Below are 18830 nucleotides of genomic sequence, written 5' to 3'. Positions count from 1 at the left end.
GCGTTTTAATTATGCAAAAAGTGCTAGAGTATATTTACAAGATATGGAAACCCGAGTGGAAACCCTTGAGAAACGAATGACTCCATATGAGTACAGGATGTTCTCGAAAGGAGGATTCACCATTCGTCGCTCTGATAAATTCGGGCCTGGTCTGTGGTCTGACCTTACAAATGGAACAAGTGCTGATGAGGTCCATGAAGAGCCAAGGTGGTTTGACTCATGGAAGAGGAATTTCAAGCAGCGTACTCTCCCGTTGGTCACAGCGAATGGTGTTGATGTTGAATATCTGTAACGAAGTAGAACGCTTCTTCAGTGCGGTATGGTCTTGTACAACGGAGCAACATGTAGACACGAGGCAGGCTCTGGTTGTCACAGACACTGTTGATAACTGAAGGACTACTTTGGTGTCCATCCTCCTTTCCCAATTAGTGAACAGTTAATATCTATAAGCAGTGGCTTAGTCGGAGGTTCACAAATTAATGCCATTCACAAAAGTGGTAGAAGAGAATACACGGATACAGAGTATTCCTCATTCTCATTCAAAATTCCAGACGTCCCTCGTGGAGTTGTGTTGGTGTTGCATGCACTAAGTGGTTGTGACACCATATCTGCAGTTTTTGGCAGGGGAAATTGAAGTTCTGCTCCGTCTTATTACAAAAGCCGGATCTCCTGCAAGACTGCAAGTGTTTCTGCAGGCGGGTGCAAGCCATGAGAAAGTAGAGATATCCCCTGCGCATAATGCGATCGATACAACAATTTTGTCAAGAGTTGTGAAAATGCTAAAATCAATCTGGAATCACCTCGATTTTAAGTTGTTATAATGAAGAAAAAAAATTTCTAATGTAATTAATTATTTTATTTTCACTTTTTTTTGGAAAACTTGTCAATATTCACATAGCTGTATCTCTGGAACTAATTGGGTTACAGATCTCGCACATAGCTCGTCTTTTAGGTAATTTTCTCTGCTTCAAAAGTGGTAATAACACATTTCCTCTTCAGATCAATCCTTTACTTCTTTTTTTGCGAAAAACTGAAAAAAGTTCCAAACTTTCTCGATTTTCACCCTGTATATCGGCTGGCTCACGTTTCTGAGGGTTGCAAATCTAGATTTACACTGTCTAGGTTGTCCCTAACAACATATTAAAAATGCAAGTTTACAGTATTTTTTGCAATGTTTAGTGTTTAAAATGACTGGCCATAAATAATAAAGTTACCATTGCGCATGCGCAAAACAACATTTTGAAAACGTCGTTAATTTTACTTATATTCGTAGTGTTTAAATATAAAGTTTCATTTAAATATCTTCATAAATAAAAAAGTTAGCATTACACATGTGTTAATCCACATTTTTGATACTGCGCATGCAAAAGCAATAAATATCGGTATGCACGAAATTCTCGTACCAAGCCCTTTCAAATGAGCCCCATATCGCCCAAATCGGTTCAGTGGTGTAGAAAGAGTACGTGTAACGGACGGACGGACGGAAGACAAAGTGCAGCCAACAGCGATTTTTCACTATGGGGAACATACGCTAAAAAGAAACATTTTAATCAAGAATGTCCAAACTTTTGCAAATTTCAATTAGGTGCTAACGATTCGCCGCAGCAAACAATTAAATTTGTACAGTAATATTGTTTACAAAATAATCACAACGTAAGTATAATTACTGTTTGTCCACGCATTCTCAAATTAAGCTTAATGACCTTCAATTGTTATTATTTCAATTTAAGAAAAGGAGGATTTGAACAACTGTGAACTTGAATGTTGTTGCATCTCACAATATATCAGAGGTTATTAAATTCGTTTCCTGAAGATTTTTTCGTAGTTTCCAACTGCAGCTGGATGTGTTTTCTTTTTTTTGTGATTCTTTTGTAGTAAATTAAATAGGTAATTGGAGGTGGGTTTAGGAAACGGATCAATTTTGTTATTTTCCATTCTTATATTTGGACAATTCAAAACTGATTATGTAGCCTTAAATACGTCCAACCACACTTAAAAATAAACGCTGATAAATTTAACTCAAAAGCCTCAAACTTTCTGACCAGCTTCAACTATTATTCTTGCTATTAAATACTACCAATGATGGTGTAATATTCCATTCTCATTGACGATGTCCTTCTCCAAAATATTATAGTATTTTGGAGTCATGAACACTTCAAGGGGTTGGGGTGGAATTCTTATCATTATTTGCCTATAGTAAAAAAAATAATATGCTAATATAAACCTACAATCCAATCTGAATCCAATGAAAACCAATTTGCGGCCAAGTATTGTAAGTGTAATATTATCGAACCATGAAATTTAGCCCAACATTTACCTTTATGTACACCTATTGTTTGCAATAGAGGAAGAGGACAGCAGACGGTATTTAACATTAACTAAAAAATGAAAGATGATGAGGTCGGTGTGTTTATTTTACATGCCGCAATTTTTACTATTTATTCATTTCGTATTTACACTTTAGCAACCAGTGCCTATCTTACTTACAACGCTATGCTAATATTGATATTATTGCGAACTCTAGACGTCGATATCAATAAATACTATACGTCAGCGCCCTCCATTTCAATTTTTCCCGTCTTTACTAGCAATAAGAAGACATAATATAGTTAATTCACAACTCCGATTGAATTGAAGTACGTTGTGATACAATTTTAGAATGAGATAATTGAATCGATTATGAAATGGTAAACACTACAAACGCGTTACTACAAATTATTAATTGTTGGCTTAATTACTTGTCACAAAGTCCAACGCACGAAAATAAACTACAGTTTTCTACACATTTTCCTGTTCAATTTTGGGCTCACTCAATGTAATCTTTTGACTATACAACGATTAATTAATCGAACATTCGCCGAGCGATGTGTAAATGAACTCTGGCGTAAACCCCGATGTTAATTGAGAACTTTAATGAGTAATTGCGGCGGGTGTCGATCTATAACATCCATCTGTTTGCATTTTGCTTTAGGCGAGGGGCGAGAGATTTAGATTTGAGTAAATGGTTTCTTCATATTTGGCGAGCATTTATTCGAACTGTTGTCTGGTATTGATCTCTGCAGCCTTACATGATTCTTTATATCATATTACGTTTTCAATTTTCAAAGGTACCTACATAAAACGTAGTTAGTAAGCATTCGTAAGCCCCAGAAGTTAAACCGATATCGAATTTCTGACTAAGAAATGTGTGCTATTTTTTCCGTAGCGCACAAAACTCATTATTCTCACAAAGATGGAGATGGAGCCCTTATAGTCTAGCAGTCAACTATGGCCAAGAGGTCTCTGTTCTAATCAGGGTTTTCCAGAGGTTCATCAGAGATCAGGTATTTTTCAGAAGTGATTCAATTTTCTTTCTTCAGAGAAGCTTTACAGATTTTTACAATTTTTTTGCTGGTATTATATTTGGGTTTCTGAAAAAAGTTCCTCATAAGTAGTCGGTCGCTAAACGGTTCATGAGAAACTTTATAGACATTTAGTAATTCTGGGCGGATTTCTTATCTAGAGATCATAAGTACAAAAGTAAATTTAAATTCTGAAAATTGTTCAACGAAACGGTAGGTCTTGTCCCGATTCTGATGTCATTCGAATTTTATCTTTAGTGCACCTGCCGATTTGACATACATTTTGCCATTGTAATCACTAATGCTTTACGTGCAAATTGACTTTCTATTGAATCGACGATTTTAAAATAAATTCTTCATCATGTCTCGACGGAACAATATCCCTAGCCTACCCCTAAATGGAAACAAACGGTACTAATAATAAAACCTAACTGTCGTGATAGATTACTGCCCATGATATTTGGTATATTCATTTACTTGACCCACATTGTATTCCTAAACACGGAGTAATTTCTCGTAAGGTAAAACCCAGTGACCCGTCTTGACTAAAGCAATTGACTCACTGCCATCGAATAATCGCGTAATTAATCAGATTATTGCGGATAATTAATTCTCACAACTGCCAACGTTCATTACATTACAAAAGTGCAACATTTATTGTTTCTGGACCAATAAGGATTAGAAAGGGACGAAAACGGTATAAGTGCGATTATTCTTATCTAGCATTCACTTGAATATGACTTCCAAGCTGTTCTTATCAGTAAAACTATTTGTTTGATAACAACCCACGCTAATGTTTCACTTTAGTCACTTTCTTTACTTAACGGAACGAGTACGTTCCATTGGCTCGTGCGGCTGTTTTCAAAATTTTGCGCTCTTACCACCGCGTAACGGATTACGTGTCCATTGAAGCGAAGTGCTTCGAATTTCAAACTTTCATTTTCCGGTTTAGGTTTAAGAGACATGGATGGTCAACTGGCCAGCCCGAATGTTAAATCGGCTGTGATGTTTTTCAATAACTTAAATAAGAACGAGAGCAACGCGCGAACGTTTAAGCAAAGCGCCCCGTTACTTACAGATTTAAAGACAAGTGTTACTGTGATAAAACCTTTTGCTGCAGCGGAAGAGAAAGCGGATCGAAAAATTAATACAGAAGATACTATGAAAGCAACAATAATTAATCACACACCTGACGACCGGTTATTAAAACAAAGTGCCAAGCCACAGTTAAAGGCGAAGCCGCAATTAACTAGGTGGGATAAACCCTCGTTACAAAGTTATAAATCTTCGGGTGTTAAGAAGAAAGATTCGAACAAATTAAAAATAAAAGTTCCTATTAATTGGATAGAGCAGGAGAAAGTCGTCAGCACATGCAAGATAACTGCAGTTTCATCGAAGCTGGATTCGTGCAAAAAAAGGTAGGAGAGTTAGTAATTATTTCAATTTCTGGGTTTGTAAGTGAAACTGTTTGTTTATATTACCGAAGCGTGAGTCATTCGAGGATATTTATAGCATAATTAACTGCTTGATAGGAAACTAGCGACATTTCTAATCGATTTGTTAGACTGGCGCAGATTATCATATTCAGATGAAATCGCAACTGTAAAAGAATAACTCAACATATAGAGCGGCGCTTGCTTTATGTAAATTTAATTCCAAACACAATCGGCTTACTCTCTTTATTACAAGGAAATGGGCATTACTCACTTACTCAAAAACGAACATTTAAGCAGACAGTTTGTTTCTGTTTCATTATCTTTCAATTTAAACAAGGTGGAAGCTTGCCATGTCTTTCCTATATTACAAATTATTTGAAATGTTTGGAATTGTCTTTGTTTGATCAGGATCAAGGATGAAAAAGCGATGTCTCGTTGTGTGATTCGTTCATGTATTCGAACTCTGACAGCCTCTTTTTCAGAAAATGCCTGATTAAGTAGTATCTTCTACTTGAGATGCTTGTAGATCTCCTTTTTATGTATCGTTATTTTGCTTACTTTCGTTACTTTTTGATTCAAATGAAACCCTGGGCTCAACTTTAACTGCATCAATAAAATTGTTTGCCCTCATTAAATTTCCCGAAGGAACACCGCTATTTTTGTATACAAAATGTGACCTTTAATTATAAGGAACGATGTTTTTCATTATAGGTAGTATTTTTAGTCATTGATTAACCTTAATCATCCTTTGTGAAACCTTATTTACGTTATGTAATTAACAGAAACTGAAAATAAAACACCAAAAAATCATCATTTACAAACGCGCTGACGATGATAGCTTTGTTGCCGAAACGCATTCGTTTTTCTAAAGCTTCGTTATGGTTTCTGTGTCTTTGTTAGTTCGACGGCCACACGACGGATTTGTGTTGTTACGTATTGTAGCCCATCAATTCCAATACCTTTGGAGAACTGTATATTAAAATTCACTCCCAATTTTGCTCTAAATATGAAATGTTTGCACTTCCTCGCCCTTCAGCTTATTTCGTGTTGGGTGCGCTATTGCACCCACATTCTCTGTCCGTCCGCCCGTTCGAGGTGCAACATGTCCTATAGTGCGAAATTCCTATTTTCTACTTCGTGATTTCTCTAATAATAAATTAGCAGAATTATTAAGCCTTTAAAGCCGTGGGAAATTGGTCTTGGCATCTTTAGATACTTGATTTTCACTGAATACTGAACATATCGAGTATAGCTTACATTAAATGTGCGCATGCGCAAGATTACTAAATGCTAACTTTGTTTAAATTTGAGGTTATTTTCCGCCAAATCGAAAGTGAAAAAAAATTGCCACCATGACTATGACTAGAGTTTTAATCTAATTTTTCAATCAGTTCATAGACAACCTCGTAGACAACCGAGATATTCTACCGTTTCCGCGCACCCTACACTCACTTCAGTAAAAGTCAAACGAGATTAGCGCGCATTATTTTCAGGGTGTCCACAAATAAGGCATATGAAATCACTATTCAAAAAATTTATACAGGCTGCTCAGTAATTACCCAAGCTTTATCAGAAACTCCCCCTTTTGGCGCATTTTCCAACCAAGTTAGATGAGCTATTGCAGCCACTTTCTCTGTCCGTTCGTCCGAGGCTCCTACAGTTTTCAATATAGTTCGTCCTTTTTGTATTCGTGTGGTTGTCTGCCACAAGAAAAATCTTACCAATTAATTTGTCCAATGCCAATTTTCTTATGTACGGAAATATTTTTTCTGCAATTTTAACTCCAAATGCTTCTAGGAACGGCAAACATATCGCATATCGTAAAATAAAACACACGCAGACTACTTAGTCAATTTTTTTTAGAAATATATTAAACAAATTGAGGTCATTTTTTGCGAGGACAAATCAAAAATATAACTATGAGCACCGGGGGGGCGCAGCTAAAAATTTTGCAACTTTTTTTTCTACGACAACTGAGATTTCAAAAAATAATTGTTTTTCGTTATTTATATAATTATTTTAGTTTAGTTACTTTTTAAATAATTGCTTCTAAAACCTTTTTATTTCCTTGGTCATCCTGTACCTATATCATCTAAATCATTTTTGGTCCATTCTCTTATATCATTAATTCTCTTAGTCTGATTTAAAACATTACGGTTATTTATTTTTGAATGAATCGACGACCAATAAGTCGTAAACGGTCTTTTCTAAAATTGTACTCAAAAGTGAGGTAAAGAAAATGTCGCGTCGCTCTGACATCTCACATTAGAAACAAGTCAACATTTTAACTGTAGAAATCGTAGTTATACAAATCAAATTAGGGGCGTCTAGCCACCACCACTCTCAAATAGCGAGACCCCATTAGTGTTCATTCAAGGAACAAAAATGGAAAACTATATCTACTCGTATATTTTCAAAATTAAATGTCACGAATTTTACTTTAAAAGTGGAATTAAATCCTCTGGAGAATTTTTCGCCAAGCAGTCCATAACTTTTCAGAAACATTTACATGATAATACGCTATTCTGCGGTTACATATCCGTAGCGTTTTCAATAATGTATTATTAACCAACATAAAACACGTCTTCTGCGGTTTATTCGATAAATTCCATTTATCCCGAAAGAATTACGATATTTATGTTGAACTTATTTATTTTATCTTCTATTTTTATTTGTGCGCCGTAACGTGATGAAATTAATGGAGAAAGGAAAAAACTGGTTGGGTAATTACGAGTGAGTGATTGATTGTATCGGTTACTTTTGTTACAGTTATTCGTTCATATATATATTTCGCGGCGCCTCGTTCTGAATCCATTAATACTGTAATCTGCTAATGAAAGAAAAATAAGATCTTTTTAAACATGGTCTAGAGGCGCTTCCATGAACCATCGGTAAAACCAGACCGACTTCCCTACTTGGGATAATCGAGAAATTTTACTTTCGCCCCAGGTACCCACTTTAAGTATCTTGCAAGAGCCTGGGTTTCCCAGTTCCCACCATAGTAAGAGAGGCGGACTGAGTACTTACGGGCCAGGTGGAATTGCATAGGTTACGGGTCAATTTTTTTGCTGCATTTTAAAGTATTCCTTTCTCGAAAATCAATTAGAATATAGTTTTTTTTAATTGCAGCTGATAAGAGAAACGTGTTAATAATTTATTAATAGTGCAAGAAACTTGCACATACTTATAAATAGGGCTAGGATTTTAATGACGTTAAAAATCAGCGAAAATGCAAAATAAAAAATGCAATAAAATTAATGACTTAAAAATTTCGCAAAAATGACATAAAAATTTTAAAAAGATGACATTTTAAATAACAAATAAATTTATTGATGAAGCTGAATAAGACCGCAAAATTATGTTTATAAGGGTAGTGATTATAGGTAAGATAAGACAGGAATTTCAGTGGTGGTTCATTTCCACCCTCTGCAGGCCAGTCGTAGAAACTAGGTATGTAAGGTACTGATTTACTTACCGCATCCCAAAGAAATTTAATCCCTTTTAGTAGGCATTCGTTTGTGGATGAAAACTATGCATTTAGCTTACAATTGAGGTTTTATAGGCTTCATTTCTAAACAGGTAAAGATACCCGGAACTACCGAGAAAAGAAAAATATTGCATTATGTTTTAGAAATATAAGACTGCCTGAAAAATAAAACTTTAACAAAGGTTTATAAGTTCGCCAAGAGAAATACCGTAAAATATCAACATAATTAGCGCTATTCCTGAAAAATGCAAAAAATTCAAAGTAAACACACAAAAAATGCTAAAAAACCCGTAAAAATTAGCAAAAAATGACCCATTGCTCAAAAATGGCAAGGAATGCAAGAAAATGCACCAACAAGTTGCTGTCATTTGATTCAATTTATCCTGAAACACGTTTATATATAACAGAACAATGTCTCAGACTTTCAGAAAAAAAGATACAAAATCATCAAAATTCTAGCCCTATATACTTATAAATTTCCAACGGGCCATTATGACCTACAGGTCAGGTGGCAATCGCCACCCGCTCCCCCGGGCCAGTCCGCCCCTTTGCACCGTCAAAATTAAGTATCCATTAAAGTTAAGCATTACTTAAATACCTCGTTAAATACCATAGCAACGACTGTCTTAATAATCGTTGCCATAGATTTTAAGTTAACTTAACTTTAAACAAGGCTTAATTTTGTTGGTGCAACTAGGGCTAAGTCGTGAATAACGTCGAATTATGGTAAACCTTTATTTGCGATATCTATACATCAAGCTACCCCTAGAATTAGCATCGCGTTGCAGTGGTGCAAGTTACTTCAGTGTGATATTAGGAAGCCCCATCTGCAAGTAAACTTAACTGACTGCTACATATTCAAATTCAAAGACATACCTTAGCTTTCTGTTCCAGCCAACAACTGTATAAGGAACTTGCAATGTCGCATTCATCGTCGTGGTCGTGATCTAAACCAGAGGGGTTATAAAACCAGCGACTGATCTACGGGTACTTACCGGACGCTATGCATATATCAGCAATCATTTTGGCTTTAGCGTAATAATTTTCGTGAATGGGTTTTATTTTTTCAAGAAATTCATCTGCGGATTTTATGCTTCCATCTGAATCTTGCTGAAATGCCCAGCAAGTGCCTTCTTTGATAAACATGATAAGAATATGCTTACCACTCCCATCTTTTTGTACATGCAAGCTATAAAGCACTTCCCTTTCTCGGTCGTAGGCAGCGAATGGGCCAGTAACGGCTCAATGTCGTCTAGAGGTAAATCGCTAAAATAAATAATTAGACACTTTATAATTCAAATTACCGTCAGTTGCTCCCATTTCAGCTTTGCATTCGCCTCCCATGCGGATTGCTTCAGCTCTTACTAGGCTTTCCAACTCTGGTGTGACCTGCACGACTGTCTTATCACTTTCAAACTTACTTGACCAAAACTTACCCCATATACTGTTGCTAGCAGTAGCGCAAATACACAGTACTTCATTATGTTCTCATCTGAAACAGTGTTTAAAATCTCGAGTTTTATACTAAGGTTGAAGGTTACGGGTGTTTTTTTAACTTTTCTTTTGTCACGAAATTATAGATTTCTAGTAACAACTAGCGCTAATTGCATATTTAAGGTGGGAGATCGTAATAACACACACCAAAATAATTTTGATAATGAACATTACACAATGTAGTTTTTACCAAGATTAGCTATAATTTGGAATAAAATACCAAAAAACTTCTGTAACTTATTCGAAATAGCAGTTAATTCGATACGAAATACGAAAATCTCCCAGGAACATGTGCGTCCCTATATTCCCAGTTCCTTGAGATGCTTTCAATGTCAAAGGTTTCAGGATCCGCTGCAGCATATCTGCCTATTTTAGTTGTTGAATAGGTACCTCCTTCATGATTTACCTAATCATTCTCACTGTACTCTCTCAGGATGAGTGAACAGAATGCAAGTTTAATACTTCCTATTTAATACCGATAATTTAATTTCATTTTTTCGTTTTATCTCCTTACCGATTTTCCGTGTAATTACCTTTGCGTCTTCAGAAACGCATTAATTTAGCGAACGCGGCGTATCTGACGAATACGCCGGTGGCGTATCTTTTATGTAAACTTCTAATGTATTTCTCTTTTCTTTTTTTAGGTAAGCACTTCAAAGTTGGCAGTAAGTTTGCCTTTAATGAGTAAGTTTTTTTCCATTATTATAATCGCGTATATTCTATAGAAATTCTCAACCACTTTTGAAAACTGCGAAACTTTTTATCTCTCCCTTTTTGAACGTAATGACAAAGTGGGACGGGGACAGTTATATTGTCGTATTATAAATGATGTTAGATGGAGCGAATAAGAATTTTGAAATGAAAAATTGTCACCCCGAACTTTCGCTAATAAACTTAATCAAATCGAGTGTCTGCAAGTTTATAAACTGCCTCCCATTATTCAACACTTGTCCTAACTGCGAGTTTAATCAATACGGGAAAAAATGATGCGAGGGAGGTAAACGATGTTATTATTTACTCGAAAGCTACATTTGAAATTGGGTGCGGCGAATACTTGAAAAATCAAGGACTGATTCCCTTTATGTGCTCTATTCGGTTTATTTGTCCATAAAATACTAATCGACAACGGAATTGCTTGACTTTTTGAGGTGTTGTTTGCAATTTGAGTGCGGAGATTCATTAATCAAGTAGAATTAGCTGGACATAATCCCATTTAATAGCGCCGATTTATTTAATCCAATTTATGGACACTTGATGTGCCCTTTACGGACTCATAAAGCGTATGATTACGTATTCAAGTGTCTCGCAGAAAGTCATTAGTGGAATGGATGAGCCTGTAAGTTATACATGTTGGCCATAACGGTCCCAGCACTGATGTCCTTCCTAACCTTGGAGGACACAGCTGTACGTTTGCAAGCCTGCATGCTAAGTACAGTACAATGGAAAATGGGGGCGCAAAATTTATGCAAAATGCATGTTATGTACGTGAGTTGAGCTACATTAAGTTTTCTTCCTTCATATATGTACATAGTGTTACCCAACTTTTTTATCCTCGAGACATTTAAGTGGCATTTTCTGCAAATATTTGAGTCCGTTTTAATTAATGTTTGTCTAATTTACATGCGGCGTGCGAGCTTCACGTTCATTATTAGAATATTTAATTTGTCTGTGTTAGTCCTAACATCCCGACCATGTACTTTAAATTAAAAACGAAGGTACCTATTCCAGTGGGTGCAGTTACACTTCCTCTAATCAATCTTCAATGTAAATAGAAATTTGACATTATAAACGGATACATTGCGCCCTTATAGTTCCTAAATTGAGAATGACACTATTACAACTACTGAAGTATTATATTACAAGGAAAGTGTACCTACTCAAACAAGTACTGTAAAAACACTTTGAAGGTACGAAACCTTCATTATAATCGGTCATACGTATACAATAAATTGAAGCTTTATTGGCACTTGATTGTTTTTTTGCTATTAGCAAACGTTCTTTGGGCCTGCTTCTTGAACATATCCAACAACCCCATATTTGAGGGCGCCAACAGGCTGCCATTTTTTATTGTATGTAACTACTAGCCCTCCGCTTTCTTTATTATATGATGTAGCACCGAGACCATAACGACAAAAGATGTTTTGGATTCACTTCCTTTCCGAGTTATTACTGATTCTGTGCGGGAAAAATGCGCTTTCGTTGGTCGTGAGTGACCACGTTTTAACTAGTTTCGGTTTTTCCTCAATATCTCGAAAACTAACTTTTTTTTCATAATCACTCATATTTGCAAAATGAAAGCTCATTAAATTTCCTACAAGGTATAACAAGTTTTTTTTCTAGCTTTAACCATTTGGGAAGGTTAATCAACATGTCGGAAGGCGCTTATTGACGTAATGGTGGAGGGAGCTGTACATCCTTTCGCGGATAAATACGTTTCTCGAACTTTATATGTAACTACAGAACCTTTTTTGCTAGAACGCTTTGCCCTTTCTTTTTTGTAAAATTTGAAATGCATGATTTGTCATTTTTTTACAAATAGCTTAGGTTTGCAATATGGCATCTGTCGCTCTTTCTCTTTTTTCTCTATCATTTCCCGTAAATCACATGCCATAATTAATGAATTGATCAAAATCAAAGTCTAATTTAGAAGAAATAATAAAATTGATTCAATTAGATCCCCGAAACCGCAAAAATAATCGACCAATCAGAGGCGTCAGAGACGTGACGTGAATTATTTTCACCGATTATTACGACCAATCAGCTTGGTGATTGTTTCAAATTCTAAGCAATCAGATGATTTTTTATCTGATTAATCCGAAGGGGGCTTGGATTCTACAACGTCCTTCATAGCTATACTGCACATTAGAGCTACCTTCTTTCGAAACCTGTCGTCCTTTTTAAGGGAGGAGAAAACCTTTCCAGGGTTATGTTTTACAGCCTGGTTCTGTTCATCGGCGGTACTTCACATAAATTTTGATCATATCATTTCTTCGTAAATTGCCTATATACTAAAACATGGTCGGCCATCTGCTATATCTTTCTGAACGATCTCAAGAATTTCTTCAAGAACCTTGCTCATTTTTAATATACAGGGTGCCAATTTTAAAACTTGCAATCGGCCATATTTTCCCAAAGAAGATAGTGAAAATCGCGCAAAACCGTTTCGGGGGTATCAAGAGGGAACCAGAATGCCGTTTGAGTGAGAACCCCCCCCCCTCCTTAACCCTCCAGCTCCCCTCTTCAAAAATACTTGTGACACATCGTTGGAAAGCTATACTGAAAAATGCTTTCCAGTGGTGCCAAAAAACAATGTAACAAAAATTTAATAATTAACCAAAAAAAACTAAATGTTGACATTGAGGGATGTATGGCAAATTGGTCAAGAACTTCACCCTGAGCTGCTTCATTAAGCAATCTTGGTTGCTTTCTTTTATTGACTTACAGTCTCGCTTACAGTACAACTGAACATGTGGAAATAATATTCATTTATGGCTCCGAAAATCGATCATCTTTTAGAACAGCTAGAAGTCTAGAACGTTTAATGAGAGACATCCCAGAAGAAATGTAAGATGCCTATGTTCAAGATTTGGTCGCTAAATTCGAAGAAACGGGATCTGTTATCAATAAAAAAAGAAAGCAACCAAGATTGCTTTTTCACGCATAGTAACAACAATTTATTTCATAGCTCCAAACACTATAAGCTTTCCTGTCCGGAAATCCGACAGCGAATCAAAATTTCTCTGCTACTTCCATTTAGGCGTAGGCAATTTTGTGTTGCAAATATGGAATAATTTCTAGAAAAGCGAATCCTAACAAAAGCGACATACTTACCTCTGTATGTCTTATAGTTACTGAGAAAAGAACTAAGCATTATGCACTACTCAATTTTTTGACACACTTACATGTTATACCTTGTAGAAACTAAAAGATACCAAGAAAAAGATATGCAATATGCATTATAATGTAACAGATATCCACATAATAGAAACTTTCAAACAGTTTTAAAAAGGGTCCTACAAGGAAAATATTGAAATACCCCACAGAAATCTAAATAAATGTGTGACTCTGCAATGGGTGGGAATCGTGTTTACTACAAATAATATTTTGCGCTGTAATTCTGTATTATCTACTATAGTATGTTGAAATTCTATAGAGAGGTAGGAGAATCCCTTTTTTTTGGCAAAGGAAGGTAATTAATCTTGTTTTCCTGGCTAAATCAACATAACGTCGATAAAATGAAAAAGGAAAATGTTTTTAGGAATCCGTAATTTAAATTAAGTAAATTCCGATACGTCACGTTTCCTCCTAAATTGATTATCCACGTTTAAAATTACAGCAATGTAAATTTTATTTGGAGGGAAATTTTATCTTTTAAAAGGTTTAGTCCTTTCTTACAGCAGTTTGCCATCAAGGGAAAAAACCATAATTTCGTTAACGGCCGCGTTTTTGATTTACACGAGACTATCATAAAAAGTTCTTGCGGTCCCGAAACTTTTATCGGTACATTACGAGCTTCAGGTAAATGTTTTAAATTGCGCCGCTTCATTTTTACGGCAATTTATGGTAAGGAGCAGCTGTATAACGTAAAACATGAGGGCCACTCGGAACGGGATAAATTATTAATCCCCCACTTACGGGATCAGTCGGGAATGGCGTTGTATCCATTAACTACAGAATGGTGAATAAATTAGGCGGTCCTTGTGGATGTGGAGCCTCGATCGGGTATAAAAATGTGATTACATAATGAAAACTCGGTCTCGAGTTTTCTTTGAAATTAATAATAAAACGTAGCAAATTGATTGTTCATGTCACAACTCGTTGTCTCTAGGCAACAATATAAAAAGGTTACAGCAGCCAAAGTGTTACTAACTCACTTCAATGATGGAACAAGGTTTTTTGCAGCTGTTACTTCCGTCAAATAACAGACTAAGGGTGAGTGTAATGGACCAAATTGGTGGAGAGATTGTTATTACCACATGGAATTAACTGAAGAATGAGCTTCTGTTTGTTTATCTAGATAATGCGTTATGGGAAATGGTTATGAAGTAAATTGGGCTGTAAAAGACATTCGCCTTTCCCTATTTGACATTTGTGTTAAACTTTTAGACGTTTTTATTGGATACTTGCAAATTTTTCCTTTCCAATTTAATAATATTCAATAGGAAAAACTCCATCTTCATGATCAGAAAATGTAAGTGTTTTTCGATGGACAGTCGATAATTTTTTGCATACATATTTCTTGCATATCGGTAACTAAAGAGCTAAGACCGTCGTCTGTTTTCGAGAAATAGTGCCATTAAATACCCATCTTATATAATGCACACTCCCCTGCAATTAAACGAAACACGAAGCTGCACCTGATACAAAACTTTGTTATCCTCGATACCTAACAGATTAATACCCTCCGCCTAGGGATTTTCCGGCATAATGTCCCTTTGTGTAGTAGTGCCATATAAATATGAAATTTCACCGAAGATGAAATATCACACCGTAGTGAAATAGTAGAAATATATTAATGGAAACTTTATCTTTTACATTAGTATCGAGTCCATTTAAACTTTTCTTTTATAATTTAATAACGGCGAGACATCACAAAAGAGCTTACTCTCCTCTGAGGGTTTATCGATTGTAACAGTCGCGAAGCAAAATGAAATTCGCAAACTGGTACACGTTGAAGTGCATTAATGTGAAGACAAATTTAAATATTCATTACCCATTATATTATAATACCTGCCTGCTGTGCGCAATTTTAACGTGCACTTCATCCTGAAGCGTCTCTTAAGGTCGCCATTAAGTTCCCGAAGGAAACTCCAGGTAAGCACGTTAAAAGTATGTATGGCGACGACTTTACCGTTACTACAGTCTTCCACCTCCTTCTTTATGTTTATTGTTTTATGAATATTTCAAATGATGGGAAACGTAAAGAACGTCGAATGTGATTGTTATGCAACGAGTTAAAGTAACCGGAAACCTGCACCTGATCCATTTTCCGAGAGGAAAATATGCATGTGTGCATGATTGTTCAATAAATGGTCAAAATGTATGAGTTATAAATTTGATCCAATCTAAAATGATACATAAAAATGGTTCTACATTTGCGGTTTTATGTATTGGCAACTTATCGTATATCGAAAGTGAAGGGAGAAAGTAACCGCCCTTTTATTGTATGTCACCCGTTAAGTATTACCGAGGAACGGTGACCGTCTATTTTATTAGGCTCTAAGTGCATGTCTGGATGAAAAGTTAAATGATATTACTGAAAGATCTAAATGCATTACTTGCCAGTAGCTAACTAAACGGAAATGCATTAATAGATATTAATATTTATAACTATTTCAGTCACACTTATCGCGCCTAGTTTGTTTATTAGCACGCCTGATAGAAGCAGAAAATACGACTCTAGTGAAATAGAAAAATTATGTCAATGAATTTAATGTTACTAGTGGCAGAGAGATAAAGGTGCCACCACTCGTCTGGCTTCACTAATAATATGCTTGTTTCCCTTCCAGTTACGAGTATATAGTTCAATGCCGTATAGTAATAAAATGTCAGTTTGATTTAAAGATTCTCGTTCAAAACTACCACCCAGAATGTTCGTTTAAAACTACGCAGAACAAGCTGAAGAAACTACTACCCCCCAAATTCAAAAATATATTTGGAAACGGTATAATAATATTGGGAATTCCCCTAAGCGTTAATGAGAAATGTTAACTTTTTCGCTGAATCCACTATAGGTATCTTAAACAGCCCTAGACCTAGACTTAAAGACACTTGGAAACGAAATGACATGGAATAACCACACAGACCAATGCAATATAATTTGAAGTCTGTGTTTATAAATAAATAAAAGTTGAATCAATAAAAAGAATAAATTTCCCAAAACGAGATGTGGCAGTGTATAACCAAAAATCGACTGCACCAAAATTTCTCGGGAAAAAACTTTTTCTTATTAATTTTGGTGCGTAGAATCCAAAACGATTCGTACTTTTTCGATTAGACGTCTCAATCAAAAGTGATGGGCAAAAAACCAATTTCGACAAAAAATTCAAAGGGCTGTAACTTTTGATCTAGTAGCCCGATCTTGGAACTGTTTGAAATTATGGATTCTACAGGCCACATTCTATAAGAAAATATTTTTTTCCGGTCGATCTGAGACAATTTTTTGTTCGAGCCAAAAAAAAAGGCAGTGTTAAACCTTCCTTTTTTACCAAAAATCGACTGCACCAAAATTTCTCGGGAAAAAACTTTTTCTTATTAATTTTGGTGCGTAGAATCCAAAACGATTCGTACTTTTTCGATTAGACGTCTCAATCAAAAGTTATGGGGAAAAAACCAATTTCGACAAAAAATTCAAAGGGCTGTAACTTTTGATCTAGTATCCAAATAATTCATTTTTCATAACATGGATATGGTTCATTCTCCAAATAGAAAAATTTGAATAAAGTTCAGAAGAAATTTGGAGAAGTTCAGGATCTCCCCATAAAATATAATTGAAATTCTTGGTTTGTTACATAAATTACATGGCATGTTTCAGAACTGCATCCAGTTCCCTTTTCAAGTGGAACAATAACAATCAATACGGGCTAAAACATGGAAAATTAAACCTAAATAGTGCACTTACCTAATAGGAATAATTTTAATTAACAAAAAACAAAAGTAAAAATTAGATATCTGATGAGCAAAGATTATAACCTCGTATTTAAAGTTGATTATTCCTGACAAACGTAGAACGAAGGGTGTTATCGTTGGAGAAGGAGATTTGAATTTGTATTTTGGAAAAATTTAAATGTGGGTGTAAAAAGGGATGCTTCTAAAAAGTTTCATATTATCCTTGACTTGAGGGACCAAATTATTATGTAAAATGGATCTGTTCATCTTGTTGTAAAGTTCATCAATGATCTGTAAAGGGTAATCGTTATGTACAGCAAGTTGTTTAATGATATTCAATTCCTGATTTTTAAAAATGGTCGTTTAGGGGTATTTTAACAATCTTCTAAGTAAGGCATTGAGCGCCGCTAATTTATGGGCAAAAGGGTAGGCGGAATCAAAAGCTATTAAATTATCAGAAGTGGTAGGATTTCTATAAAGATGCTAAAATTGATATTATGGGGCTTATACGAATAATATCTAAAAAGGGAATCGAAAATCTTTTTTTAGTGAAAGAAGTTTTAGGATGAACATTATTTAAATGCGTCAAGAAAGTGTCAACCAAATTTCGACTAGGCTGTGTGGATGTAAAGAATGTCATCCATATAGTGATCCCAAAAAGTAACAAGTTCCTTAAAAACTGTAAATTGCTAATGCTGTTTGATTCTAAATTGTTCATAAATATCTCAGTAAGGAACGGAGAGAGGCTGGAACCCCTGACTAAACCATCACTTTTAATATAAAAATTATTGTTGAATTTAAACAAATTTATTGTTGAACCGAAAGGTCTACTTGATCGTCAGTAAAAAGCAAGTTAGAAACCAAATTGACACACTCGATAGTTGGTACGCTATAGGAAATAAGTTGGAGACATCAAAGGAGACAAGAAAAAAATTTTCGGGAAGTATGATGTTCTTGAGTTTATTACTAAGGTCGAACGAATTTTTGATCGAAAAAGAGAGGTAAAATTCTAAGTGACATTTAAATAAGGAGTTAAACCAATAGGTGGTTTTTGTGACTGGAGTATCAGTGGAACTAACCACCGTCCACCGGCATGATAGGGATGTCAGGGTTACGAATCTTAGGGAGGCAATAAAGCAATGGACATTTGGGATTCATATTAAGGAGATTCTTGTAATTACGAGTATAATTAGGTGAAGTAATACTTTACGGTTGTTCAAGACGATAGAAATTCTGTAAGGGGTTAGTTCTTAATTTATAGTATGTAACACAAATCAAAACCATTGAACCATGGTCGTGGTTACTTGTAGTTACTTTTGGTTCTCGGTTAATTACGAAACGCATTCCCGCCAAACCTATAGCATACCTAAAAAAGTATAATGAGGGCCAATGAAGGGCGCAATAACCACACCCATCATCTTTAAAAAGAATAATAAAATATTGATATAATTTAGGTACTCCTTA

The 18830-nt window shown here is 35.4% G+C and overlaps 2 protein-coding genes across 6 annotated transcripts in view; one reads left to right on the top strand and one right to left on the bottom strand.

Moving 5' to 3' along the window:
- Positions 1–18830, top strand: part of LOC116169584 (protein sprint) — a 189340-nt gene that overhangs the window by 61877 nt on the left and 108633 nt on the right. For 2 of the 5 annotated variants that reach the window (XM_031485709.1, XM_031485716.1), the window contains exon 2: positions 4294–4759. The exons of 2 other annotated variants lie outside the window; for them this stretch is intronic. In XM_031485709.1, coding sequence (XP_031341569.1) covers positions 4305–4759 — 455 coding nt within the window. In that variant the 5' untranslated portion in view covers positions 4294–4304. Of the gene's footprint in view, positions 1–4153; positions 4760–18830 lie in introns of those variants that run through there. One more of the 5 variants, XM_031485711.1, reaches the window with a different exon arrangement.
- Positions 9005–9752, bottom strand: LOC116169585 (general odorant-binding protein 19d-like). Its single transcript, XM_031485722.1, has 6 exons — positions 9701–9752; positions 9569–9653; positions 9428–9516; positions 9260–9374; positions 9141–9211; positions 9005–9091 (listed from the first exon to the last, which is right to left on the bottom strand). Exons 1-6 carry the CDS (start codon positions 9743–9745, stop codon positions 9062–9064), a joined length of 435 nt encoding a protein of 144 aa, XP_031341582.1. The 5' UTR covers positions 9746–9752; the 3' UTR covers positions 9005–9061.

Source organism: Photinus pyralis, unplaced genomic scaffold (assembly GCF_008802855.1).
Source record: "Photinus pyralis isolate 1611_PpyrPB1 unplaced genomic scaffold, Ppyr1.3 Ppyr1.4_LG4, whole genome shotgun sequence".
In the NCBI taxonomy this organism is placed as follows: Eukaryota; Metazoa; Arthropoda; class Insecta; order Coleoptera; family Lampyridae; genus Photinus; species Photinus pyralis.
This window is presented reverse-complemented; position numbering and strand designations above follow the sequence as displayed.

Excerpts from the sequence above, each read along its gene's own strand:
- LOC116169585 (XM_031485722.1), bottom strand. The coding sequence starts at position 9,745 with ATGAAGTACTGTGTATTTGCGCTACTGCTAGCAACAGTATATGGG. Across the intron at positions 9,654-9,700 it reads TGCTAGCAACAGTATATGGG|GTCACACCAGAGTTGGAAAG; the intron begins GTAAGTTTTGGT and ends ACAGTCGTGCAG. Across the intron at positions 9,517-9,568 it reads TGAAATGGGAGCAACTGACG|ACGACATTGAGCCGTTACTG; the intron begins GTAATTTGAATT and ends ATTTACCTCTAG.